The following is a 27,702-nucleotide window of genomic DNA, read 5'->3' on the forward strand; positions in this document are numbered from 1 at the left end:
TTCAGATGTGTCTCTCTCTGCCATCATTCTAAGCTCCTGGCCAGATAGAGCTGGTTGCCAGGGAGACGAGCCACCTTCAAACCAAATCAACCCATTCATTCCTATGACGTGAACGGTTCTTGGCGTTGTGTGTTTGATTGTTTGTGTGTGTGTGTGTGTGTGTGTGTGTGTGTGTGTGTGTGTGTGTTCCTATGCAATTCTGTGTGTGTGTTTGTCTGTGTGCGTGCGTGAACTCATGTGTGCAGTCTTTTCTAAAATATATCCAGCACCCTTCTGCCTTTCAGTCAGAGCATTTGGTTAACTGTAAATAAGGATTATTAATTATTACTTGATGTATGTCAAAATTGATATGAATATTTATTATGACCATACAAGCCTTACTCACCGTACATATCAGTGCCTCGTGTCCTGACAGTATGTTTCCCCCCCTCCCTTAGTGACAAGGAAATCACAGAGATCACCTGCCTCTTGCTATTGGCCGAGAGCTCTATGGTGATAACCTGTGATTGGGCATGGCTCCTGCGCCCTATCGGCCAATCAGGTGTTCTGTTTCCGAGAAAGAGAAGTTTGAAGGGTTATTTCAATCCAATCAAAGACTAGGAATATTGTTCAGATGTATATTCCACGATGAAAATAGTTAAATTAAAAAAGCTAGTGGAAAGAAAGGCCTAGAACTGGCCGAATGTGCAGATCCACAGACCTCCGATGGATGTGTTGAACTGACCAGCACATCTTTATGGGTAAGAAGACCAAGAGACAAATCTGGGGAATATACAAACTTGTCCACCTGTGTCTGTTTGTTTATGTCTTTATTGAATGTTTAACCGTATGAAGCACTCATTCATGGTTAAAACTGATGAGGAGAAAGGCGGTTACAACGATATTCTGGTTCCCCATTGGATAGTGTGGAGTTATGGATCACTGAGTAATTTACAGTGAAGTACTATACATCCTAAGTCTGCAGCCATTATGTGCAGCCTTTTCCCCTGATGTAATACTTTCTGTTTCCTCAAAATAGTGGACCAATCCAAACCCTGGATTATATTGCGACGTTAAATATCTTGGGAGGTTAATCATTTGGCAAATTGGTTAGCAGCCAAAATTAGATTTTGAAAAATTATTTATTGAATTGTTTATTATGTGGATTAATTGATATCAATCTGCTTCTGCTGGACAGTTTTAATAAAATAAACGTACAACAACCCTTTTGTGGAATTGCTGTCATGTATGCATTGAAGTGTATTGCCTAATTCAATCTGCCGTCCAGGTAAACCTACTATGATACAGCAGCATATGTGATTGCCCATGGCAAAGAAATGCATCACACTAATCTATTGAGTAGGCTGGTTCAATTGCGTGGTGCACAAAATAACTATAAAATCAAACAGGGACACTTCAAAGAGCTAAAAGATACTGATGTCAAAAGACTGAGTGGGCGGGGTAAGAGGTCAAGGTATGCCCTTTATTGCCTATATTACAGTAGTTAAATCAAAGGGACATAATAGGACAATTAACCTATAGGCCTGTATGTGGAAAGGGGGTGGTCAAATACGAAATGTACATCCTACGTTTGTTGGGTGTTACATATAAACATTTGCCTCTGTGAAATTGCTGCAACTTCTATATATGGTCCATTGTATGACTTTTGAGTTGCATTTAACATTTGTTAGCTTACCTTTTGGAAAATAAAACATAAAGTTGATGCAAACACACAGTCAGATTTCTAATCACATTGACACATGAGCCTGACCACGGTAGGCCAACAGAAGAAGATCTGGGCAGGACAGATTGTGAGGAAGGCCTGGTGCATTTCAGCCAGGGCAGGGTTAGGGTTAGCCAGGTCTGACCATCCCCTCTTGGAGGAATAATTTGTCCTTCCATCTGGTCGAGGGTATAGGATGCCCAGGGTGAGGTGCAAAAGGTTAAAATTGTCCTTGATTCCTCGTGCAATGAATGCCCTTAACAAGTGTTAAACAGACAGAGAATAGACTTTTATTAACGGACAACGGTATTTCATTTTATTGGTTGTATTTGGTCAAGTTGTTTTGTCTCATGTCTTTTTAGATGTTTAGACTGAACTGAACTGAACTGAACTGAACTGAACTGAACTGAACTGAACTGATGGATTGGATGTCCAGCAGCCAGCCTCATCGCGCCTCAGCCTCCCGAAGGAACGTGCTCGTGACCTACTACTGCGTAAAGCTCGTGCATGTGAAGTCACCGCCGAAGTTTCCAACGCATCTGTTGCGAAACTCCGTTTAAGTGTAGAGTTCACCTAAAATGTAGACATGCAGACACTTCGCGGCCGTGTGGTTATCAGCTAAAAGATTAACAGTAATCGGTAAGTCTAAACGTTATCTATGTTCTGTCTCCTCATGGATCATGAGTACGTTAACGTTAACCCTCTCACGAGCCCGGTCCGTTGCATGCATCACTGGTTATTAGTTATCGTTCTTGTATTGTAGGCCAGGCTACGTTATGATCAGTCCCACTGCGTGTATTTTCCTTTATCTACTTCATTACTTTATATGAGCATTGCTCCTCGATTGCATTGCTCGGGTTTGGTTTGTTGACAAATCAACGTCCTCAGCGACGCTGTGTAACCATGGTGATTGGATGTGAACGCGCTCCTTGTTCAAGAGCAAAAACATATACGCGGATATGGTTAGGCAAGGCAAGGCAACTTTATTCACATATAATAGCACTTTTATACACGAGGCAGACTCAAAGTGCTTCATATTAAAAAACTAAAATAAAATAAATATATATATATATCTCAGATCTTCTGAGACCAATTATCCCCAGAATAAACACAAAAAATGGGAAAGAGGGATTAAGTTACTATGCAACAAATAGCTGGAATAAACTCCCTGAGGATTTAAAACTTGCCCCAACCCTGACCAAATTTGAAACAAGACTGAAGACTTTATGGTGACTTTAGCTTTCTGCTAAATCTTAAATACATTGCACTTTTTCTACAAGTGTAAAAGTATAATATAATATATATATATATATATATATATATATATATATATATATATATATATATATATATATATATATATATATATGATACATTTGAAATAATAAAAGAAAATAAAGGGACAGTTAAAAAAATGCATTGTAGAAAAAGTGCAAAAGTTAAAAGTGCAATGTATTTAAGATTTAGCAGAAAGCTTCAGTCTTGTTTCAAATTTGGTCAGGGTTGGGGCAAGTTTTAAATCCTCAGGGAGTTTATTCCAGCTATTTGTTGCATAGTAACTTAATCCCTCTTTCCCATGTTTTGTGTTTATTCTGGGGATAATTGGTCTCTGAAGATCTGAGTGGCCTTTATCAGGCCTACGTTATGAAATAGGTCCACGATACTATCCTGTTGCAACATTTTTTCTTAATGTAAAACACTCTTAATGCAAATCATTTAAACACACAAAGACCATCAAATGAAGACCATCAGATGAAGACCATCACATGACCATGGAGAGCCAACACGATGACGCCATCCCGTTCCCCACGGTGAGACGCAGCAGTCTGAGCAGGACCAGCGCGGAGATCGTGAAGGAAGCACGTCAGTCGCTGCGCAGCCTCAGCACCAAGCGGCCCCACACCCCCAGAGATGGGGCCAGACAACTCTTCGGGGGAAACTATGTCTGGTCAGACTGTGAAGCCAGGCCCCCGTCCACGTTCAGGTCAGCACAGTGAGGCTCTGTAGTTGACTTATGATGTCAATTATTTAGTCCATGCTTCAAGCTAACTTCAGTTATGAATGGTTTCTTCTCAACATAGTAGACAACAGCATATAAGGTTTTATGAGTTTGTAGATAAGATAGACACTAAATACATGGCCTCTCTGCCATTTTCCGCCTAAGCCATGACAGACCAAAGGTTTACCTGGGTAAATTAAAACCATTCCGCCCACTTCCAATCTAAACTGAATTCTTATGTTCGAGAGATGCTTCATAAACCACCTCAAGAACACAAGCTTGTTTATCTTGTGTCTCTGAATAAACCACGTTTGGAACTTTTTCTAAATTTTTGGGATATGCCGGAAATAATGTTGGGTGTCATAGCATCACATGCATTTTTGTTTCCTGCAGCATCCATGCTCTGAGTTTTGATGCGCCCGACTCCAGACCGGGCTCAGGGACGAGGCTGTCTCCTATCGACCATGTACGTCTCCAAAGAACAGCACCCTGAACGCCTGCACACCTTTTGTTTTAAAGTTTGACATTTTAGGGGACTGATTACAATTACCCCATTATATCAAATCTATTCCACTACATTTATAATACACCTTCTGCAAGTAGGTGCTATTCCTCAAACATTAATGTTGAGAGGCATAATCAAAATTTTTCGAGCCAACAATAAAGTGAAATTACTAAGCCAACATCAGCACCACTTTCTACCTCACATGTTCTGACGCATCAAGGATTGGGTACATATTCCCATCCAATTATTGGTAGCAATACTTCACTAAGACCTCATATGTGCTCAAACATTAAATTAATGTTCTTAATATCAAAAGGTATTAACAACGATCCAAATGTTTTGCGGTAATAGAAACCAAGGCTTAGAGTTACAGAAACCGGTGAGGAGCTGGCCAGGGCCCACCCGAGACCCCCCACTGAACCTCCAGACGCAAAAAGGGGGCTTCAGGTAGCTAGGACACGCCCCCCTCGGGCGGGGTCAGCGACATCTCTGCCCCCTCTGGAGCGACCCTGCAGTGGTAAGAAGAAAACTGAATATAAACATTGAGTCAAAGAAGCTGAATTAATTTGAACTAGTAGTGTGTACAATTCAGTGGCATCTAGCAGATCATGTTTGGCCTTTATTGAGAATGCCATCTAGCAGATCATATTTGGCTGTAATTTAAAATACTATCTAGCAGATCATATAATTGAAAATACTATGATTAAATCAGTGCATAATTCAATGGATTTAAGACTCGTTACCTTAGAATGAGCACTTCATATCTACTCAGGGAGCAGGTCCTACATGTGAATGAACGGCCTGTGTCAGGATAATGCCCCAAACTATTTCTGAAAAGCACTTGATCTACTTATTATAATTGTTTTAATCAATGATATCAATTCATCTGTCAGATCATGCATCAAAGCCCTCAAAAATAACAGGATTTCGTGGATCCAAATCACAAGTATGCTGTGGTGTTGTATTTGGTTTGTTGCGATCTTCCGCCTCACCGCAAGATGCCACTGATTTCTACACACTGCATCTTTAACCAAAAAATGGTCATTCACAAAATGTACCCTCTAAGTGATCAGTCTGGCAGAATTACGGTTTGCTGCCATTTTGAATGGAAAGGTAGTATAACTCTCCATCACCACACGCTCTGAATCATACATCTCCTCTCTGCTCCTTGGTGCAGCCAAGGACAGAGCGCGCCGTGAACAAAGATGTCCGTCCGAGAAGGAGGAGGACAGGAGACCTCTGGGGACACACCACCCCCCTCCCGGACCTGGCCCACAACACATCGCCGCTGAAAGGTACGCCTTTCCCTTTCTCCGGCTCATACTGTTTGTCTTTGTGTCTCCCCCTGACCCCTGCTGCCACACACCCGCCCATCCCCCCACCCACACACACCCTTCTGACCCAAGTGACAGTGGACCAATAACCGGGGAGGATTCATTGGCACACAAAGGTTGCTGTGGCAGCCATTAGATTGTGAGGTTGAATTATAGCCATCTTTCTTCTGTGAGACTTTAGCTCATCCTCTTCTTAGCTCCGCCTGATAATGCATCTTCTGTGTGTCCACTTTCAAAGACGTCTTACCGATTTAATCTCTCTGCATTTTTTCTCTTTGGAGAAACTGCGTATGTTTTAGGACACAGTGTACACATTTTTGGTATGATTCCATTGACATGAATCATACTTGTAAATGTTGGTTATGATTATAAGGACATATTTTCTAGCTGTACAGAAGTTCTATGGAAACAAGTAGATGTTTTATTTTGCTGTGCTTTTGGCATTGAAGAAGACACAACAGTATTGTCTATTTCTTTTTGTCTCTATAGAGACAAAAAGAAAGTAAACTGTCCAATCGCAGCCCCTGTGCATGGTGAGCTGATGCAACCAATAGAAAGCCAACAGGCACAACACCCAAGAGCTTTGTTTTACAATTGAAAAGCATGTAGCCTGCAGGTTATCCTTTTCTTGGCCGATGTTTAACACTTACATTTAAGTGCAATATTTGGAGTTCTGTTTCACAAAACCGTATTCCAATTCCTTTCACTGGAAAATGGTTGAATGTGTAGGGGACTCCGAATACCAGGGCAGATACTTTATTCTCTGCAAACATGTAACACACACCTTCTCAAAAACATTAACCACGTATGGAGCCATCAGTTGACATGACCATTGCTGTCCAAAGTGGTTTACCAACAAATGGATGCACGATAGCCCTTCCTCTCACAATGCACCGTATCATAGCTCGTTGCGCTACATCTTGGCCAAAGCTGCTCATGATATGAGCTCATCTGTCAGCTTTTACACCTCCGGAGGGGAGGGCTTCCCCTCCCGCTCTCCTTTCTGATGACCTCATCAGTCCTGTATCAATGCGTGGGGCGTAACTCTACCCAAGTGGACAGGAGGTCTGGTTTGTTTCCAGGTATCAAAATCCAGGTATTGATTGGGGGGGAGGGGGAGGGGCTAGAAAACCGTAAAACACTTTTACAGCACCATCAACCCGGTAGCACCTGACCTTCTGGTGGTCCGTCCCCGTGAGGATCCAGGATTGTACACTGAAGATAATTATTCAAGAAGACTCCAAACAAATACAAATGACTAACAATCAGCGTCATTGCCCTAGTCATGTGGAGTCCAGCAGTCCTGTTGTCGAGGCTATAGCAGTCCTGTTGTCGAGGCTATAGCAGTCCTGTTGTCGAGGCTATAGCAGTCCTGTTGTAGAGGCTATAGCAGTCCTGTTGTAGAGGCTATAGCAGTCCAGCAACACGGTTAGTCTCAAAAAATACATTTCTAAAGAAAATAGCCCTGTTTATCGACAGCTCGTCTGCAATCAGCATTTAGAATAATAAGTCTGATGTGTGAGACTATTGAAGTACTAAACACGTCATGTTATGAGGTAAGCTCATGCAAACCAGTCAGAAACTGTAAATAATTAAATACATATATAAAGGAACTGCGTGACAGATTAACATGAAGAGTGGAGATGGGGCCCAGAGACAGATAAGATTACACAGACACTCTGTTCCACTCCCCCCATTAAAGCCTGGGGGTTTACAGCTCTGGACAGCTCTCTATTGGATCTGTTGCCCATCTGCAGGGCTGGCAGCTGTGTGCAGCGTGGTGCCACGGTTAAGCAGTCCACTGAGAGGGATGAGGTCATGTCTCAGAGAAACGCCCTGCCACACAAACCTTTATTATCAGCCTGCTGATGCTATCAAACAGAGCCTGGGTCCTGGCCACGCTCCCCCCGGTCTAAACCTGTTCTGGGAGAGGCACTGCCATCTCAAGAACTGACCAGAACCGCCTCAGGATCATTTGTACTGTGCTACTTCCTGGTGTCATGATGCCTTCATCAGCCCTGCACTCCTCTCTCTTTAGGTGTGCAATGGGTCGGGGGGACTGCTCATGTTTTAAAGAGAAAATAGTACTAGTAGTAAAATAGAACTCCAGCCTAGATGACAGATAAGGTTGTTTGAATGAAGGTGTTTGATGTGTCGCATCACTTCCTGCCGAGCCCCTCTGGTGTCACATGGTAGAAAAAATACCTTGACGTGTAAATCCACCCGGACAGATTTGTAAACCGTTCCCTTGGATTCCCAATCCGTGCGCATGAATTTGTTTTGTTGCAGCAGGGATTCCCCATGAAACATGATGAGGCAAACATGAGACAAAAAACATTCAAATATCATCATCATTCAAAGAATTCAACAATATATTCAAAACAATGTTAAAAACTAACAATATTTGGTTACAATGAACAGAAATATCTACATTTTACAACATATTCATGAAAACCACAGTGATATGCTGGTTATTCCTAATGTATAGATGCCGGTCTGAGTCAAATTTGAGTTTGCCGTCACAATGCCTCATGGGGAATCCCTGCTGTGTAGAAAAAACCCAAAGCCGTGCGCATGGATATACACATCAAGGTTTGTTTTCTACCATGTGACCCGGGGGGGCTCCCTAACTTCCAGTAGGTCGATTACCCCCATCTAGATCATTTTAGTTGTTTTCTGAAAAACAATGTGTGTGCCTTTTACTTTGTTGACTGCATTCACACTTCAAAACCTTTAAAGCAGTATTAATCTGACATGATTATTTTGTTCAACATCCAATTTTTACTTTCTGGTGAAGCAATGGCGAACATAACCTTTTGGGATGTCTGTCAAAATATGAAGAATAAATACGTCATCCCTGGGTCCATTGAACATCTATATTTTTATTGAAAGAACATCAACGACTTACACAAAAAACAAACTAATTCAGACTAAATGCAAGCTGTTTGATTAACCATCATGGCAACAATATATATTTTTTATTTACTAAAAAACTAAACATCATAAACATTCATTGAATGAAGATTAGGAAAATAAAATCCACAAATCTTTGCTAGAAATGTAAGCAATACTCATTGTAATGCAGAGACATTCTTAAATATTGCATTTATCACTGAGAATAAAACAGATGTCATCCATTTTGTGCCGACTGACTGGACAACTGGACATACGTGACATATGGCTGGTTCCTTGGAACGGTTGATTGGGGAGGTGGACCAGCGGTCATACAGGTCGTGTTGACCAATGGTCGGTTCTGTGGTTAAGGTTGGGGAGCCGGCTGGGACCGGGAGGCCCAAGGGACGTGCTCTATTCAGGGGAAGAGACTCCCTTAGAGTAGAGCACACACCACAGGAATGGGCCACAGCATTATCTTTATCCATTATTACAACTTTTTTTAATGCTTTTTTATGCTTTATGATAGAGTGAGATAGACAGGAAGGTATGGGAGAGAGGGGAGGACATGCAGCAAAGGACCACGGGAAGGAATCGAAACACGGTCGCTGCGGTTTAGAATAGGCCTTAATTATTACAACTCTGAGGTGCATTTTCTTTCAATGTCAGAAGGACACATCATCTATATTAAAAACTTTTACTTTAAAGATCAATCAAGATTGTATATTGAGTCGTTGGAATCTGCATCCCTTGCTGTGTGAAGGGGAATGTTGCACTAGAGAGACACAATATGCTGATATGCAAAGTGCAGGCCACACTTTTTTAAGACGTCTGTGTTCATATTTGTACGTGCGTGTGTGTCACAGCCCGAAAGGATGCGACACAAATGAGCGGTTAAGAGGTTCACCATGAACGTATAATGGTTTATTCAGATTCACAGAACAAATGATTAACACAACCCTTAAATGCGCAGAACGTCTGCGCCAAATCAAAAACAGACCAAACGAGCACAACCAAACACTAATGTGCTACGGTAGCCGTCCGCCTTCGAACACAGGCACGGAACGAACTAGCAGTCGGGTGGGTGTGGCCCTGCTGCCTCCCTCCCGGTGGGCAGAGCGGAGGATCTTTTAAAGGCTGCAGGGCGCCAGGAACCGGCGCACAATCAGCCTAATTAGCCACGCCCACACCCTTGATTGAAGTAAGAACATCAAGCATTAGGACAAACAAAGGCATTAGGCATTAGGACAAACGAAGGCCTTAGACATTAGGACAAACAAAGGCATTAGGCATTAGGACAAACGAAGGCCAGAGAGCCATCACACCCTCCCCCTAAAAAGAGGGAAACCCCAGGTTTCCGCTAGTCCTACCCGCCACTCAAAACACCACCAAAAGTAAACACAATAATTATTCAGAAACCTAACACCCGAACGTAAGGTCAACAAACTATTTGAAGTTCTAGACAAAACCTAAATCGAATACCAAAATATATCCCACTTCACCATTTTTTCTCTTTTTTCACCATTACCAACCCATCACCGGGTAACTAAATAAAGAGGAAAAAAACATGACAAATACAATCACACACCATACCAACCAACCCATCGCCATACCAACCAACTCATCGCCATACCAACCAATATGTCTGTGAAGGTTGGTGGGACCGAGTCCACAGTGACAAATGGCAACGGTTTCAAACCAGACTGCCCACAAAAGTCAAAATCTTACTTCCTGTCCGTTGATGAGTGTACCTTGTGTTAAACAAAGATCAACAGACATGTGAGCACACATCTATATCAGTGCGCGCACACGCACTCTCACACACACACACACACACACACACACACACACACACACACACACACAAACAAAAACACACAGTAACACTACACTGAAACACAATAAAAACACACAGAAACAGAATCACACAACACCAATATAACCTCACACACGTACATGCACACAAGCAGGGTTTGCCTTTGAGGTTGGAGGTTTTGGCCCCACCACTGTTCCAACAGTGACACCCGGAGTAAGTTTAGGGTGTTGCACATATCTCTCCTCTCCTCCACATATCCATCCTTCCACTGTTCACAGGATATATTTTAATTCATCGATTTGTTGGTCAGTACTTTTCTTGTCACTGCATTAATTTCTAAGCTTCTAGATGCTGCTCCTGGATGGAGCAGAACAGAGGTCCTTTCCCCTCATGGCCCTTCTGGGTGCTCTGTTTCTATGTTCCTCCAGTAGAACCAGCAGCAGTTGACCTATTGACTTCCCTTCTGGGTGCTCTGTTTCTATGTTCCTCCAGTAGAACCAGCAGCAGTAGACCTGTTGACTCCCCTTCTGGGTGCTCTGTTTCTATGTTCCTCCATTAGAACCAGCAACAGTAGACCTATTGACTTCCCTTCTGGGTGCTCTGTTTCTATGTTCCTCCATTAGAACCAGCAGCAGTAGACCTGTTGACTCCCCTTCTGGGTGCTCTGTTTCTATGTTCCTCCAGTAGAACCAGCAGCAGTAGACCTGTTGACTCCCCTTCTGGGTGCTCTGTTTCTATGTTCCTCCATTAGAACCAGCAACAGTAGACCTATTGACTTCCCTTCTGGGTGCTCTGTTTCTATGTTCCTCCAGTAGAACCAGCAGCAGTAGAACTGTCGACCCTGCCGCCGGAGGCCCGCAGCGCGCAGCGGGACAGAGAACAGGTTGGTCCAGAAGGGATCCTTGAGGTTTGCCCTTTATACCCAACACTGAACGGAAAAAGACGGCGGCCTCAGACACTCTGGGTTGAACTGCTTGTTGGTTTTTTAATCACACATGTAGCTATATATAAATATATATATATATATATATATATATATATATATATATATATATATAAATATATGTTTTGATTTATTTCCAACCTCCAACCTCCTGTTGTTACTGACAGTTCATGGCCACAAACCGGCGTGTGAGTGTGGAAACATCCAACGGCAGGCAGCCAGATTGACACGGCCTTTCCGAAGGCCGGGCTGAAACTGCAAACTAAGTTGTAAAGTTGTTGCTAAGCGCTCAAGTCCCACTAGTGGATACAACCAATCAGAGGGAGCAAAGAACAGACAGAGCTGTTTATTTGGGCAACAACAGTTTCCTACTGGGCTAAGCAGATATAAGAATCCAATAGAGACAGAATATGTGTGTATGCACACACGCAGACGCACACACACACACACAAACACATTACACTTTACAAACCCACGCAGTCAAATGTTCAGTTCCACACAACAACAAAAAAATGAGGAAGGGCAGATAAAAATGGAAACAAAATTTTATTTCATTTCACCTACTGCAGATTTATTTTTAGCCAGTTGAACTTTAGTGAACAGTGCTCGGTGCTTGGGGCGAGGGGTTGGTGGGACGCGATGACTGACGCCTGAACAGCCGGCATCTGCTGCTTCCTCGCTTTAGACGGGGGAAGTGGAGAGGGCCCGGCCGGCCGGGACCAGGATGCAGAGTCACAGGCCTGGGAGCAGGAAGTCCTCCCCCTCTTGGATCAGCTGGGCTCCCCCACCACAGGTACCCCCGTGTGGCCTGTCTGTTCTAGCTTGTTGCGGTGAATGAGACTGGATGCCTGTACTCTATGATTAACCGACCAGCACCCCATCACCGATTTAAAATGTTTTGCCTGTATTTAAATTAGGGATGGGCATGATTAATCGATGATCGATCATTGATTGTTAAGAATTTTGTCGATCAAGCGATATTTTTATCAATCAAAAGGAGGTTGTGCTGCAAAGTGTGAGAGCATAACAGCCAAGCAAGGGCTTGGCTGTTATGCAGAATACAGATTTTGTCTTTTTGAATTGTTTGCCGTGTTTAAGAGCGAAATGTTCGGCTTTTACATTGTTCGGCTTTCTTTTTTATTAGGCCTATATTTTTTATTTTAAAACTGTTTAAACAGTTGTAGGTCTACACGTTAACTGTGTTGCATTATTCTGGGCCTATAAATACATGTTGGAATAAGGATTTCATTGAGAAAAACATGCAGTATTTTGTATTTTTTAGAAACCAGAATTATTTATATAGCCTATAGAAAAATAACGATTAAATCGATTATTGATGGTTAATTTTATCGATGATTGACCAAGAACATTTCTTAGAATGTCCATCCCTAATGTTAATCTCGGCCCCCCCTCTGCCTTTCTCCTCAAGATTTCTTCCTTGCTCATTAAGGGAGTTTTTTCTTGCCCTCTGGGGGCCTAGGGTCAGGGGGGGTCAACAATATATGGAATTATATTGAATTGAGGAAGAGAGAACCTGGCAGACAGGTGGAAAACAGTGCGGACAAAACACACAGACACACACACACCGCACACGCACAAACATCAAGTAATGATTTGTTATTTAGTTGTTGCATTGTTGTTTGCGCCTTCAATTGTGACATTTCCCGTCGACATTGTAGTTCATTCGTTTATTTGTAATTCATTATTGTACGTTTCAAGCCACACGTTTGGTTGTGTGTGTTTGTGTGGTTTTTTTTTGTGTGTGTGTGACTGTGTGTTTGTGTTTGTGTTTGTGGGATTGGGTAGGTGGGGTGCGTGTGGCTCTGTGTGTGTTTGTGTGTGTGGGGGTGCGTGTGGGACTGTGTGTGTTTGTGTGTGTTTGTGTGTGTGTGTGTGTGTGTGTGTGTGTGTGTCTCCCTGTGCATGTCGGTATGCATAGCCTCTCGCAGGAAACAGGGTGCTGTCTTTTTAACACTCGAAGGAAGGCAAACAACACAAGTGCAGCGCTTTGGGGTCGGGCTCTGCTGAATTCTGGGATCAGTCTGGCAGCAATGGAGTAAAATCTATTGCTGTAAATATTTTAGAAAGCAGCCGATTTCATGGAAAATTCATTTGGAGGATAAATATAAAATATATATCTCCCCAAGTGCCGTCTGGCTCATACACAGAACACCTATTCTAGACTCAATGGCCGACGAAAGCAAGCCTGCTGCCTGGGAGCAGCCTGGATCGTGGCTGTGGCGCGGACAACCATTTTTGGAAGTGCTCGTTGGCCCTTTGGAGGGAAAACATTTATTTGCCTTAAAACAACAGGGAAAGCACTCCACCCTGCGTTCTTCCTCTGCGTCAAGAGCCAAGCTGGCTGTTGGAAGTATTGTTGTCCTGCATTTGACCACTAAAGCACACAGCTGCTTCTGAGAAACAGGGAGGAACCAGAGTTACATTTAATGTGTTTATGTTCTTTCCCGGCTGGATATTGTTCAAGCACTGATAACCCAACCAGAAGTTTGTCAATGCTGCTGATTATGCCAAGAATGCGCTCCTGCTGGTCTACGCAGCGCTTTGCTGAAGCAGGATAATTAAAGGAAACATACAGGTCAAAAGACATAATTGAAACATTGAAACGTTGACAAGGTATAAAAACATCTAACATTGACGTACACCTTATTCCAATGGTTTAATTTCCAGTGAGTTCTTCCTGTTTCCACTCCTGCTGGAACATCAGCATGATTTCTGATCTGCTCCAGTGCATTATTTGAAGACTTTCTCCAGATTAACCATCGCCACCCAACTCTCCATTTGCCACCAAGCCAAGGTGTTGCATTCTGGATGTCCGAGGCTGAAATCAGGGGTAGAATTGACACACACTGTCTCTAAATTAGCCATTGTGCGACAGAACTCATGAGCTTACATGGAGATGAGACTAACAGCGGATGCTATCAGAGGACATACTCTACCATATCAAAGTCCTGTCTGCTCTTGTCACTTCACTTTACGTCATTAAGTCCATTCTAGTCCCAGTAAAGATAAATACCACACTAGCAATGGCCCACAGGAACATCTATGGTGACAGCTGCTATGACTAACAACATACAAAGTGTTTTTGCCCATACTTACTCATCAACAAGAATGATGGCTGCATAACCACCATACCTGCTGAGGCGCAACGTTGACACACCAACACGTGAACTAGTATCGAGTTATGTGTGTTCTTCTGTGCTCCCCCTCAGCGTGCGTAGCGGACCTCAGTCAACTTTAAATATTCTTCATTCCTGTTAATATTGTAAATCGTTTAAATGCTGCCGGTGTTCTCTCGCTGCCTCTGTGTGTGGTGCAGCAAGCGGGCCCACTGCCTCGGAGGACCTGCTGTGTGAGCTGTGCGCCCGCCTACATACCGCTCTGGCGCAGTGCCACCTGCTAGGCCGGCGCTGCAAGAGGAGGGCCCAGATCCTCCACATGCTCTTCGCCCTGATCGACCGTGACTCGGCACGCCTCCACCTGCACATCGCCACGCTCTGTCTGGCCGTGAGTCCCCCGGGGTGTGTGGTGCCCGGGGGTGTTGTGCCCGTGTGTGTGTGTGTGGTGCCCATGTGTGTGTGGTGCCTGTGGGTGTGTGGTGCCCCTGGGTGTGTATGTGTCTGTGCCGATGTGTGTGTGTCTGTGTGAATGCAGGCGTCGACGGATGCATGCGCCCAAAATACACATTATGAATTTTGCATGTTCTAACCTTACACCAAAGCCCACAAGACAACGCACAACTTGACGCCATCATAACCACTTACAACTTCCTCTTCCCCCCCCCCCCCCCCCCCCCCAACACCGACACACACACACACACACACACAAAGCTGTGTGTCAGTGGAAACAACCTGCTAAACATATGCAAGCTCATCTATAAGATCAGCCACAGTGAGAGCAACGACAGGCTGTTCCAGAGCACCTCCATCCTAGGTGAGGAGTAAGACCAGCCTCCTGTTCTCACCACAGTGTTCTGTTGTCAGACTTATTGGCTCATCACAGTGAGCGGTAGCTGGTTGACAGTTGTGTGTCTGTCTCCCAGACGCCCTGCTGGTGATGCTCAGCAGCGAGGACGTCTGCCTGTCCGGAGAGGCCCTGCTCTACTCTGTCGCTGCACTGAAGTTCCTGTCTGGGAACGACGCCCTCCTCAGACAACTGTTAGCCAAGGGCTGCGTGGGCGTGGCCAAGCCACTGCTCCAGAAGCTCCACCCACTCTCAGAATCGGGGCACGCCCTCTTCGCCACTGCTGGGCACATTCTCCTGCAGGTGAGATTGGATGTGGGGATGAGATCCATAGAGGTAGAGCGATAGAGAAGCTGGGTTTTGTTGTCCACCAGTTCTGTGGCTCATTCTCTACTCTATTTAGAATTTTGAAAGCAAAATGCACAAGCGGTCCAATGGACGGCGTGGTTTTTGTTTTGAGTACACAAAACAAAAAAACAATCCAGAAATACCGCCAGAATGGATGCGAGTAAGAAGATCATCCCAGGCAACTTCGGGCCGTGTTACCTTTGAGGACCACATCTTTTATTCTGAAAGGAAGAGGGTTCCACTCGCTTTCCGTGGCAGCCCCCTGTTTAGCATCCCAACATACCTTATGGCCCAGAGCACCCAGAGATGACCCCCATATCCTCCAGACCTGCCCGATGACTGGAGCTGAAACGTGGGCAGATGTTGGGAGGCATAAGGGTTCTTATTGACACGGGTGCTAATTGCTGCTTGGAGCAGACCTGGAGCGGCCTGACTTAAAGACTCAAAAACAAATGGAAACTACACTGACAGACCCGCTCTGTTTGCCAAGCAGAATAACTCACTGCATTCTTAGTACAGCGATGCAAGCCAGGCGGTTATTGCATCCGAAAAAAAACTTGACAGCAGCAAAAGAAGTTTATAAGAAAATGTCTAAGGGTCGACTGGTATGAATGTGCGGGCCGCTGGGGAGAGGAGCGTTTTGAAGTGGATTCTTCCGCTGCTCCGCAACAATATTATTGTTCTGTCTGCTCCAAAAGAAGTGGCTTTAAGAGCACAGCACCAATTCTCAGCTTTCAGCCCGGCCCTTATGAGTCCAACATCGAAGCCCAGTTAACACACACGCACATGCGCACACACAAGCATGCACACAAACACACACACTCACATAGACACGCACACTCGCATGCACACACATTCGCATGCACACACACTCGCATGCACACACGCACAAACTTATAGGAAGCATGTGTAACTATGCCAGTGGAGTAACCACATAGCTTGGCCGCACTGCGTTGGCTTGGCCGCTGGGTTTGACATCCAAACCCCCCGTTGGTTATGCTGTTAGCGGAGGCTAATGAGTCTGCCCGCACGACAACTTCTTCCTGGAACTGCTCTGCATTCTGGGTGTCGGCCACGGAGGGGTTATGGACGACAGGACTTCCTCTGTGTGATGGATTTGTTAGAGTAGAGCTCAATCACTTGCCTCTTCACCCTGTGGCCTGTGACACTGGTAACCTGGGGCGGCCGGCTTGGCCACAACGTCAGTCAAAGTTCCACTCTAGTCCAACTCCGGGCAAGACGTCTGAACAGCCAATGAGATGGAGAGGAGACCATGGAGCATTCAGCAGAGCAAACGTTACAACGCCTGCATGGCAGTAGCTCAGGAGGTAGGGTGGGTTGAATGGTAACCGGAAGGTTGCAATACTATCCCCGGCTCTTCCTAGAGTGTCGAGGTGTCCCTGAGCAAGACCCCTCACCCTGACTGCTCCTGATGAGCTGTTAATCGCTTTGGATTCAAATGTGTCAGCATTTTCCCCTAAATGTAAATGCTGTTTGAACCCTTTCTTTGCTTTTCATTTATTTCCTTAACTCTACTATCACACTTTTTGTCTCCTCCCTTCCCATGTTGACCTTTTGACCCCTCCAGCTCACGTCGGTCCTGAGGAACCTCGCAGACCTCCCAGAGTCCCGCCCCCACTTCCTGTCCCACGGCATCCTATCAGAGCTCTGTGTGGCTCTGCGTCATCACCAGGAGGACGCAGACGTCTGCACCAACATCGCCAGAATATACAGGTAGTGCATACACACACACACACACCCACACACACACACACACACACACACACACACACACACACACACACACACACACACACAAAACCTCACACTTGCGCTCACACACTCACATACTCAAACTCTTACACATTCACAAATTCACACTCACACACTCACACACTAACATGCCCAGATCAGGGTAGATGATTATTGTGCAGAAATATTGCTGACTTTTCCTTTAAAGCTAAGCTAGGTGTTTGATTTAAAGAGTATTTTTTACATATTTGTTGAAATTCTCTTTACATCCCCACAGCAATTAATGAATAAAACACTAAACAAAACCAAGTGATCTGGTGTCTGTGGCTGTTGCAGGCACAAAACCTTTGATTGTGCAGAATTGCGTTTGGTTATTTGGCATGAATAAAATGATTTGATGGCCTTCCTGTCTGTCTACCTACCTGTCTGCCAACCTACCTACCCGGCTACCTGCGCACACTCTGCCCGGCACTCCTTGTGCATGACTGGAGTCCTCCACAAGGCTAGGCAGACCTATTGCCAAAGAGAGAGAGACAGAGCATAATTTATTTTTATTATTTTCTATTTTCTTTTTATTGATTTATTGATTATTGCAAAATAGCAGACATTACCAAGATTCCTCTGTATCTGTCTCTCTCTCTCTTCCCTTTTCTCTCTCTCTCTCTCTCTCTTTCTCTCTCTCTCTCTCTCTCTCTCTCTCTCTCTCTCTCTGTCCCTCCATATAAGTAAGCTCTCCTCGTATGCAGAGTGTCGCCTGGCGTTGGACAACACCCCCTACTGCTACCAGCTATTCTTAGACCTGCTGAACAAACACCATAAGAAACAGGTGAGTCTGCTGTATTCAGCCAACGTGTGGCTATAAAACCACTGATGCATGTGTGTGCCTCTGTATGTGTACATCTGTGTTTGCTATTTGAGTGTCTGGAGGCCTACATATTTGAACTTTAGCACTATCATATGTAATTGTGTGTGTGTGTCTTTATCTGTGTCTGTGTCTGTGTGTGTGTGTGCGTTGAGATGTTAACATGCTCTGTGAGTCCCAGGAGACTCACAGTACAGGGTGTCTCTGTCACCCTCTCTCTCTCCCCTTCCTCTATTGCCGAGTGTGTGTGTGTGTGGGGGGGGGGGGGGGGGGGGTGTGTGTGTGTGTGTGTGTTTGTGTCTGTGTGTGAGTCAGTAGAAACCACAATGTTTCACCGAAGGCCTCTAGCCTTCATCTGCATCTAGCAGGGGGCTTATAGCGCAGATTACTTCTACCCGACATCTAAGCATACAGGTGTTTACAAAACATGTGCCTTAACCCTATCATGCGATCATGTCAGCATTCACAGCATTCTTTCCTTTAAACATCCTATATCATGTTTTTTTAGGGTTAATAATTGCATTTGGGGGTACTACTAGAATAGGGTTACATGCCTGGCTGTTAAAAATAACGCTTATTATTCTCAAACTGTTCATTTCTGCAAAACCAATTTCATCTTTCAAAAAGGTCTGATTTGAATCATGTCACTTTAAGTCCACCCTCCCGAGTAGCCCAGTCTGCTGTGATTGCTCAGTACGCCCACTCAGTTGCCATTGGTTGCTTTGCGTGTGCGTCGGCAAATTCGCGGCCCAGAGAAGTTGTAAACATAGACCTCTGAAGATAAGTCCCGCCTCCAAGGCTCTTGGTTCCGTGTTTAAATGTCTATGGGAAATAACATGGGGGTTTGAATGATCGTACGTGACAAACTCTGTAGGTGGCGAAGAAGTAAAAGCTGCTCAGGTTTTGAACTACACACTTTTTCCATCTAGATTCCACTTGGGTTTTGGATTGTCGGGGCCGTTAAAGTAGTTAACTATTATTAATGCTAACTAGGAGCTAGTTCTGATCTGCGCAGACTTCATACGTCATACTTGTTAGGGAGGCGGGAGTTGCTCGCAACCATTCACAACCTAACGTGATTGTCATTTCACGCATGAATGGAAGAGCAGCGTTGATGCCACCTCCTCCGTAGGCGAGCTCTGGTGCCATTTCAGTGAAGACAAACTATGAAACATTGCCGTTGCTATGCAAGCTTGACTGGGAGAGTCGTGACGCAGTCGGCGCAGATCTGCGTTAGCATAATGCTTCTTCATAATAGTTAACTACTTACAGAGGTCTATTACGGGTACTGGCAGCCAGGACCTCTGCTCTTCAGCACCGCCCACTGCACTGCAGTCTGACGTCACACTGTTAAGGAAGTAACGTTTGAGCGCAAACTAGCTGTTTCATGCACTTATTGAGGGGCGTTCTCGGTGGGCGCGAATACTCCCCCAGGCTCAGACTTAGATTTTTCTAGCTTAGCAGACGTAAGACATACATACGTCTTAAAACCGTCTAAAGCAAAGGGAAAGGTTGAAAAAGCCTGACCACCCCTTTAACCCTATCATGTGATCATGTGATCACTGGCAGAGCGTTCTTCCTCTAACCTCCTCCTGGTGCTCTCCTCTCAGGACCTGGTGGTCCGCCTGCTCTTCACCCTGGGGAACCTGACGTCCCGCAGCGACACGGCGCGGGAGCGGCTCTACGGCTGCGGTGGCTTCCCCACCGCCCTGCTGCAGCTCTACCGCTGCTACCTGGGGGAGGGCGAGGACCCCCCGCGGGCAGGGGTGCCCGGCGGGCACTACCACGACGTCCTGGTCAAGCTGGTCCGGGTGCTGGCCAATGTGTGCGTGCACCCCGCCGTCGGCGTGGAGATGGCGTCGGACGCGCTGTGTTTGCAGCTGCTGATGGAGACGCTGGGTGAGCGCAGGGAGGGAGCCGGTCGCAGAACGGAACCATTTGGTGTGTTTCACTGTTTCAGTTGCTGCACAAACATGGCGAATGCTCTGGGTGTGAATCATCGGTTGTGTTTTCGATGTGTTCTAGAGGCCACAGGCAGACACAGTGTTGTGTGTTTGTTTACACCAAGAGGCTGGGACAAAGAGTTTTCTGATTAGCTCAAATGAGGATTACTTGTTGTTCAGAAATACCTTGCGGTACTGTGTTTGTTTGTTATTATCCCCCTGTCGCACAGAAGTGACGATTCTGTCGGCCAATCAACGGACGGCGTGTGTAGCTCGAACTTGCCAGCACCCTTTCAGACGTCTCAGTACCCCAACGGAGGAGTACTGCGAGACGAGTACGGCTCAATGCGGCTCTGTCCGGATCACGCCCACTTTTGGTGGTGGAAACGCCAACCGTGTCCCACCTTTGCATGCTGAACCAACCTGCACCCTCCGGTGGAAATGCACCATTAGTGACTATTGCTTTGGATAATGTTGGGAAACAGGTTTAATTGTAGAAATGAATCCTCTAGGACTCGTAGAATCATAAGAAAAATGGGCAAAGAGCCGCAATGTTTCAGATAAATCAGCATATGACGCTTTATATATGCTTCATATGGGTTGAGGAAGATGAATGAGATACGCACATGGTTTGACTAGACATTGGATCTAGACGACTAGAGCTCAGGAAGTAGAATGGGTTGACTTGTAACCAGAAGGTTGCTGGTTCGATCCTCGGCTCCTCCCAGCTGAGTGTTGAGGTGTCCCTGAGCAAGACGACTCACCCTGACTGCTTCTGATGAGCTGGCTGTTGCCCTGCGTGGTTGTCTCCGCCGTTGGTGTGTGAATGTGTGAATGAATGGTTGCAAGTCGCTTTGGATAAAAGCGTCAGTAAAATCCCCTAAATGTAAGTGTAGACGACAACCTATTTCACCTCTATCTAGATTGAATGGACCTGTAACTCTACCTCGGGAGGGAGTTTGGACAATGGTTGTGTACATCTTATACAATCTTTCCACCTGTTAGACAGAGAAAACATCTCTCTTTGCATCCATATGACTAGGGCTGGGAAAAAAAAATCGATTTAATCAATTTCATTTAAATTTTGCAATATCGATTCATACGGCATTCGATTTTTTTTCTGTTTTGTTTTGTTACCATTATTATTATTAATGCACTTTAATAAACAATGCCTTAATGCAATTTGCAGTGATGGAATGTTGTAGTTCAAGTACACTTTCACTTGCAATTCCTTTCTAATTTCAAAATTGCACGGGTTGCAACGGGTTCGAAGTAATGCGAGCAGGCAGGGTTGTCGTTCTCTCAGCGGGAGATCGGTTTATTTGATTTAACCGGAAACAGAAATACTCAAAATATAACAAAAAGGTCCGTTCAGAGCCGTCTCTTGGTGGATCGGGGTAGGTTCAACTCGCTCCGGACCTCCGTGGTCCGTTCGCTCCTGAGTTTTGGTCTTCCTTACTACAACACAAAGCAGGCACATAAGTACACACTCCCTGATTGGCCTGAGTGCACCTGCTCGCAATAAGGTCCAATCCCCCCAGCCAATCCCGTGTGCTCCCAACATGCCCATACTCCCCCTGCAGGCCAGACGTTGCACGTCCCCCCACACGCCCCCACCGCCCGACACAGGCCGGGGTCACATCCGGCCGCCAACTCACTTCCCCCCCCCAGAGCGGGAGAGGAAGTCCGCCATGGCCATTTGCGCACCAGGTCTGTGTACGACCCGAAAGTTGAAGGGTTGCAACGCGAGGTACCACCGGGGGATCGTCGCGTTGACGTCCTTCATGCGGTGGAGCCACTGGAGGGGGGCGTGGTCGGAGTAGAGGGTGAACGCGCGCCCCAGTAGGTAGTAGTGAAGGGCGCCGACCGCCCACCGGATGGCGAGACACTCCTTCTCCACCGTGCTGTACTGACCCTCCCGGTCTGATAGTTTCCGGCTCAGGTACAGCACCAGGCGGTCGACCCCCTCCACCTGCTGGGTCAGGACCGCGCCCAGCCCCCTATCCGACGCATCCGTCTGCAGGGAGAAAAGGGAGATCAAAGTTAGGAGCACATAGGACCGACTCTCCACAGAGGGCTGTTTTAATAGCCTCAAACGACACCTGACATGGCTCCGACCACTTGACTGTATCTGGGGCCCTCTTACGGGTGATGTCGGTCAAGGGGCTGGCCAGGTCCGAGAAGTGCGGCACGAACTGCCGGTAGTACCCTGCCAGCCCTTAAGAACCGCCTCACCTCCTTCTTGGTTCTGGCCCGAGGGGAGGCGGCCACCGCCGCGGTCTTAGCGACCTGTGGCCGGACCTTCCCAGGTGGTACCCCAGATACTGGATCTCCCTCCGCCCGATCACGCACTTCTTCGGGTTGGCCGTGAGCTCTGCCCGTCTCAGCGACTGAAGGACGCCCCCCCCCCCCCCCCCCATCACGCCCTCGGCGCCGGGGTTGGCCTATCCCGCCGTGGGGCAGCCACCCCGGTACGTTGGCCCGGTGTCGGCGGTCGCTGGCTCGCTGGTGGTGGCTGCAGGTGGCTCTCCGCCAGAACGACCGCGGCGGAGAGACTCTCGGGCCGGTGGTACTGGATCCAGGCGGAGGTCCTAGCCGGCAGCCCCCCCACGGACCTCTCCAGGGCCACCTGCTCCACCACGTCCTCCGCCGTGTTCCGGTCTGGGATCAGCCACCTCCTTGCCTGGTCCCTCAGCTGCTGGGCGAAGGCGAAGGGTCGGTTCCCCTCGCTGAAGGCCAGCGCCCGGAACCGCCGCCGATGTTCCTCCGGGTAGAGGCCCAGCCGGTCCCGGATGGCCCCGGTGATTGCGTCGTAGTCTTGCTGGGCCCCGGCCAGCAGACTGTGGGCCGCGAGCTGCGCCTCTCCTGTTAGTAGCGGCAGGAGACGGTGCGCTCACTCAGGGCGAGGCCACCCTGAGACCTCGGCCACCCCCTGGAAGGTCTCGATGAAGGCTTCTGCGTCGTCCGCCTCCCCCATCTTCGGGACGTGTATCTGGGTTGCGGGTCCCGGCCCTCGGGGTCCTCCGCCGCATCCGCCGGAGGCAAGGAGCTCACGGAGCATGGCCCGATCACGTCCCCCCACATGCACTTTTGAGACTTGAAACAGTTTTGTTTACAGCTCAAGTTTAAACTGTCCAATTAACAAGTTTGCACTCAAAACCTGTTGTTTAATATGAAGAGAAAAAAATAAAGTACATTTGTATTTTGTAACACAGTTGAGCCATTTTCATAATTTAAGAGCAGATTGAATCTAATCGAATCGTGATTAATCGATTCAGAACCAAATGAATCGAAATCGAATTGATTTAGGAAATTGGCCACGATACCCAGCCCTACATATGACAACTGTTTTCGAAGTGCGGTCTGAAGAGGGAGTGCAGGGGTTGAGTGCTGTGATCCTCAAGAGGACCCTGGGAAACAGGCAGCCGGGAGGCAAGGTTAAAGGACTGCAGATGACTGGGAGTCGGCTGCTGCTGTCGTTAGGGCCTAAGAGCTTCATACTGCAGAGGCCGTAGCTCTGGAGGTAGAGTGGGCTGACTGGTAACCGGAAGGTTGATGGTTTGATCCCCGGCACCTCTGGGATTGGGTGTGTTGAGGTGTCGCTGAGCAAGACACCTCACCCTGACTGCTCCTGACAAGCTGGCTGCCGCCCTGCGAAGCTGACTCCACTGTGAATGTGTGGTTGAATGGTTGTAAGTTGATGGATAAAAGCGCTATTGAAACTAGCGTAACCATGGACTGGCCTGTATGCATTGACTGCCTGTAGTATCACCTTTTGATAAACAAATACACAAGCAATTTGTATGATAGCATAAAAGATTTGCCAATCCAGTGAGTTACTTAACTTTAGTTAAGTATAGTGAGTGAGTAAGTCCTTATCAATAAAAATCTGTTTGAACCTCAAAATATTCAACTTCCCTTTGCCTAATCTTTGAAGAAGCAATATTTATCTATTTGTCACTATTCTATTTCTCCAGCCCACGGTTTACTTGTGAGACTTGTTTTAACGTGTTTTTTGGCAGCTGTGTGGTTTGCAGCTGTGTGGTTTACTGCGCAGCGCTGGACAGATCAAACCACTTCCCTGGTGATGGGACACTAAGTGAATTGTTTGCGTGTTTCTGATGTATAAAGACTAGGTCTACCTTCTGTGTATGTGTGTGTGTGTGTGTGTGTGTGTGTGTGTGTGTGTGTGTGTGTGTGTGTGCGTGCGTGCCTGTGTGCAGAGCTGAAGCCCGTGGCGGACGGGGAGCTGCTGGTGAACGTGGCCGCCACCATCAACAACCTGTCCTTCCACCAGCAGGCTGGCTCGGTGGTGAGGCAGAATCAGCTCGTCATCAGCCAGTGTAAGACACAGACCATGACCACGTTGGTTTACTGGTGGGAAGGCTTCTGGCCAGAACAGTCAGAACGTCTAAGTTGCACTGGGAGTTTGATATTGTATCTTTATTCATTCACCTGTCTACTGTCTGTCTGTTGATTTATGGCTGCCTGCTGTCGCTCTCCTCTGCTTCTGGTTTCCTTACTCCTATTGCGTATTTCCACCTATCACTCATCATCTCTTCTTTCCTTCCTCTCTCTCTCTCTCTCTCTCTCTCTCTCAGTGCTGTTGAAGCTCATGCTCAGCTCCAACATGGAGGCCGTTCTGGAGGCCACCCGTGTCTATGGAAACCTGACACAGTGGAAGGAAGTGCGGGACCTCGTCATGCGAAACAAAGGTGTGTGTGTGTAAATCTTTTATTTGACCAGTACCTCGGGGGGTCAAGCTTATTTCCACGAAGGCAACCACACCTGCATCCTTCAGAGGTTTAAAGCAGCTCATATCAGAGTGCCATCGCACTAATGTATAATGGGCTTGTGTAAAACGCTATGTCCAGGTACTGCTCCAGCAACTATGTGCTGCAGTGCAGAGCCTGTCGGGTGTGTACTGTACTACTTAGCCCAAGGCCAAACCACACTGCATGTAAACACTGACTAATGACACAGGTCCCCCTAGCCCCCCTACACTGTTCACACACACAACACACACAACACACACAACACAGACAGTGCCTCATCTCTCATTCCTCTACCCTGCAGTCTACCAGTTCCTGGTGACCCTGCTGGACTCTCAGAGTGGAGAGGTGTGTTTTGCTGCCTGTGGGGTCCTCACCAACCTGAGCCTGGACCCTCCCAGCAGGGCCATGCTCACACAGGAGGGGGTCATCGGCAAGTAAGTCCCCTATCCCGGCCCCTTGGCCAGGGGAGGTATGTGTGTGTCTTTGAAAACGTAATGTAGCAACGTCACCACATCATGAATGCAGAGCACATTGTGTGAGTGTCCTTAATGCTGGACACAACTGCTGGTGTGGTCATCTTGTCTTCTGCCAGATTGTCTTATCGTTAACAAAAGCAGAGGCATGGGTTTGTGTGCGTCTTGTTTTTGCAAAACACAAGATAGTTGTATCTCCTGTGGCTTTCACGGGACAACTTTGAAAATGCCAACCGAGAGATTAATCGGCAACCTTTCATTCAACTTCCTTACACGCATGCACACGTGCGCACACACACACACACACGGCCCATTGAAGTGTAGCTTATGGCTTCCAGCCTACAGGTCATGTGAATCCCCCCCTGCAGTCATATGATGTTTGTGTGTGCGTATGCGTGTGTGTTTGTGTGTGATAGGCTGGTGGACTGTCTCCGGGACCTGGGGCCCGGGGATTGGCAGCTGGCCGGCCAGGTGTGTCAAACCCTGTGGAACCTGACGGAGCCGAGCGCCTCAGACGGAGGGGCCCCCCTGCACCAACAAGAGAGAGAGACCCTCCTTGGGGCCCTCATAACCTACTCATGTAGGCACATAGGTCCAACACACATGGGTCAAACACACACACACACACACACACACACACACACACACACACACACACACACACACACACACGTTGGATAACTTCACCAACATGGTCAATGGGGTGTGTTAGTACAGCTTATTTGTCAAGATGGCTTTAGATTAAATTCACACGCACGCAAAACCAGGAAACAGCTCTTATAGTACTCCAGTATTGTAAGTGAAAAGTGTTATTTTATTTTAATGTATTTTCTAAATATAGCCCCAAGAATAAATACATTGTTGATTGACAAGTCTAACATTTTCATTTCTGTTTTTCCGTTGACTCAATATTCAGGTGAAGAAGAGGCGATCCAGGGGACAACCAACAATGACATGAGGGATTACCACAAGGCCTGCTGGGAGATGGAGTTCCTTCCTGTAGCCCGGAAACTAAAAGACAGACTACAGCCTCTGAACTGACTGATCTGTGTAGCTAGAATGTGACATCCATATCCTTCGTGTTCTCCATGGGCTCACTATTCTTTATCTATTTGTACTAATTCCCTGAAAATGATCTTCTCATAAGTGCCTGCTGAAATTATATTTTACTTCTTATTTGTCTTATTTGGTTTTAAGTCCCTTAAACCTCAGTCCAACATGTATTGATTTGCACTTGGTTCCTATAACTCTATGAAGCCATGTAGACATGCCTCGCTCATGATGTTATCTACAGGGAAAAAGCAGGGATGTACTAGAGCTTTAACCTCCAGCTGTCTCCAGGGCAGCACGACTACTGTGAATTGTTGGTATTTAACACTAAATATACAATAAAGATGTAAAACTATACTCACAGACTTGAAACCATCAGGAGCGTTTCCTTAGTAACTTCTTCGTCGATTGCCTTACGATTCTATCGGACATGTTGGTGGTTCTGCATATCGGGACGCAGTTGAACCAAAGTGGTGAGGTGTCGTACTGTGAAAGGATCAAGATTTGCACAAAGAAGAGCTGCTGTTGACAACACAGCTTATAACCAAACACAAACGTTTGTTAATTCATTCATGCAGTCAGGTATTCCAGAGCCTCATATTTGACCAAGATAAGCAAACTATAAATTCTAGTATGCTTACCTTGGTCAAATATTAGGATTTTAGATCTTCTTATTTGTTTAATATTATAATAATAATATATTATTTCTTTAATATTATAATAATATTAAACAAATAGGAATATTTAAAATATATAATGCAGGCTTAAAGCAACACAATTGCTGCTTCTAAAGGCAATAAGGAAAGCTGGAGAACAATGGCAGACTATGAATGTGTCAGCTTTGGCTTATCAATAAGATTTTGATAGTACAAGCTGAAATTTAGTTTTAAGTCCAAGACTCATGGGTATTTGGGAACTTATTCACAAAGGAAAACTATCCAACCATGAGGAAAGGTGCTACCTCCTTGATTTGGCTCTACTATTTTATGCCACTCAGCCTTATCCCACATGAAGGTTATTAAGTGAAAATACTGTTCCAACATGACTGATGATCATTTGGAAGCCTGCTTGAGTAGCTACCAGCAGCTACTGTCCGGACGCTGCAACCATGGCTGACTCCATTCAGTGCAAGTCATCAGAGTATGCATGGATGACACCACTGTGGGTGTGTGAATGTGTGGTGAATGGGTGAATGTGAGGCAGTATTGCAAAGCGCTTTGAGTGGCCACTGGTTAGAAAAGCACTGTATAAATGCAGCCGGATAGACCAGCTGGGAACCACAGGTGGACGGCCCGGGGGCCCGACAGGTAGACGGCCCGGGCGCCCG

General features: G+C 46.4%; 1 protein-coding gene across 1 annotated transcript; it reads left to right on the forward strand.

Annotated features, from left to right (window-relative positions):
- The first annotated feature begins 2,323 nt into the window (after positions 1–2,323).
- armc2 (armadillo repeat containing 2) lies at positions 2,324–26,722 on the forward strand. The gene is made up of 18 exons (XM_079753646.1): positions 2,324–2,341; positions 3,433–3,686; positions 4,095–4,167; positions 4,558–4,723; positions 5,384–5,501; positions 11,061–11,131; positions 11,877–11,984; positions 14,529–14,716; positions 15,040–15,142; positions 15,252–15,475; positions 17,109–17,254; positions 17,999–18,098; positions 19,745–20,033; positions 24,301–24,420; positions 24,679–24,792; positions 25,154–25,286; positions 25,742–25,905; positions 26,242–26,722. Exons 2-18 carry the CDS (start codon positions 3,469–3,471, stop codon positions 26,364–26,366), a joined length of 2,460 nt encoding a protein of 819 aa, XP_079609772.1. The 5' UTR covers positions 2,324–2,341; positions 3,433–3,468; the 3' UTR covers positions 26,367–26,722.
- The last annotated feature ends 980 nt before the right edge of the window (positions 26,723–27,702 follow it).

This window comes from Pollachius pollachius, assembly GCF_949987615.1.
Source record: "Pollachius pollachius genome assembly, chromosome: 16".
NCBI lineage: Eukaryota > Metazoa > Chordata > Actinopteri > Gadiformes > Gadidae > Pollachius > Pollachius pollachius.

Coding starts and splice junctions, on each gene's coding strand:
- armc2 (XM_079753646.1), top strand. CDS start 3,469: ATGACCATGGAGAGCCAACACGATGACGCCATCCCGTTCCCCACGGTG. Junction 4,168..4,557: donor GGCTGTCTCCTATCGACCAT/GTACGTCTCCAA, acceptor TTGCGGTAATAG/AAACCAAGGCTTAGAGTTAC. Junction 17,255..17,998: donor AACATCGCCAGAATATACAG/GTAGTGCATACA, acceptor CCTCCATATAAG/TAAGCTCTCCTCGTATGCAG.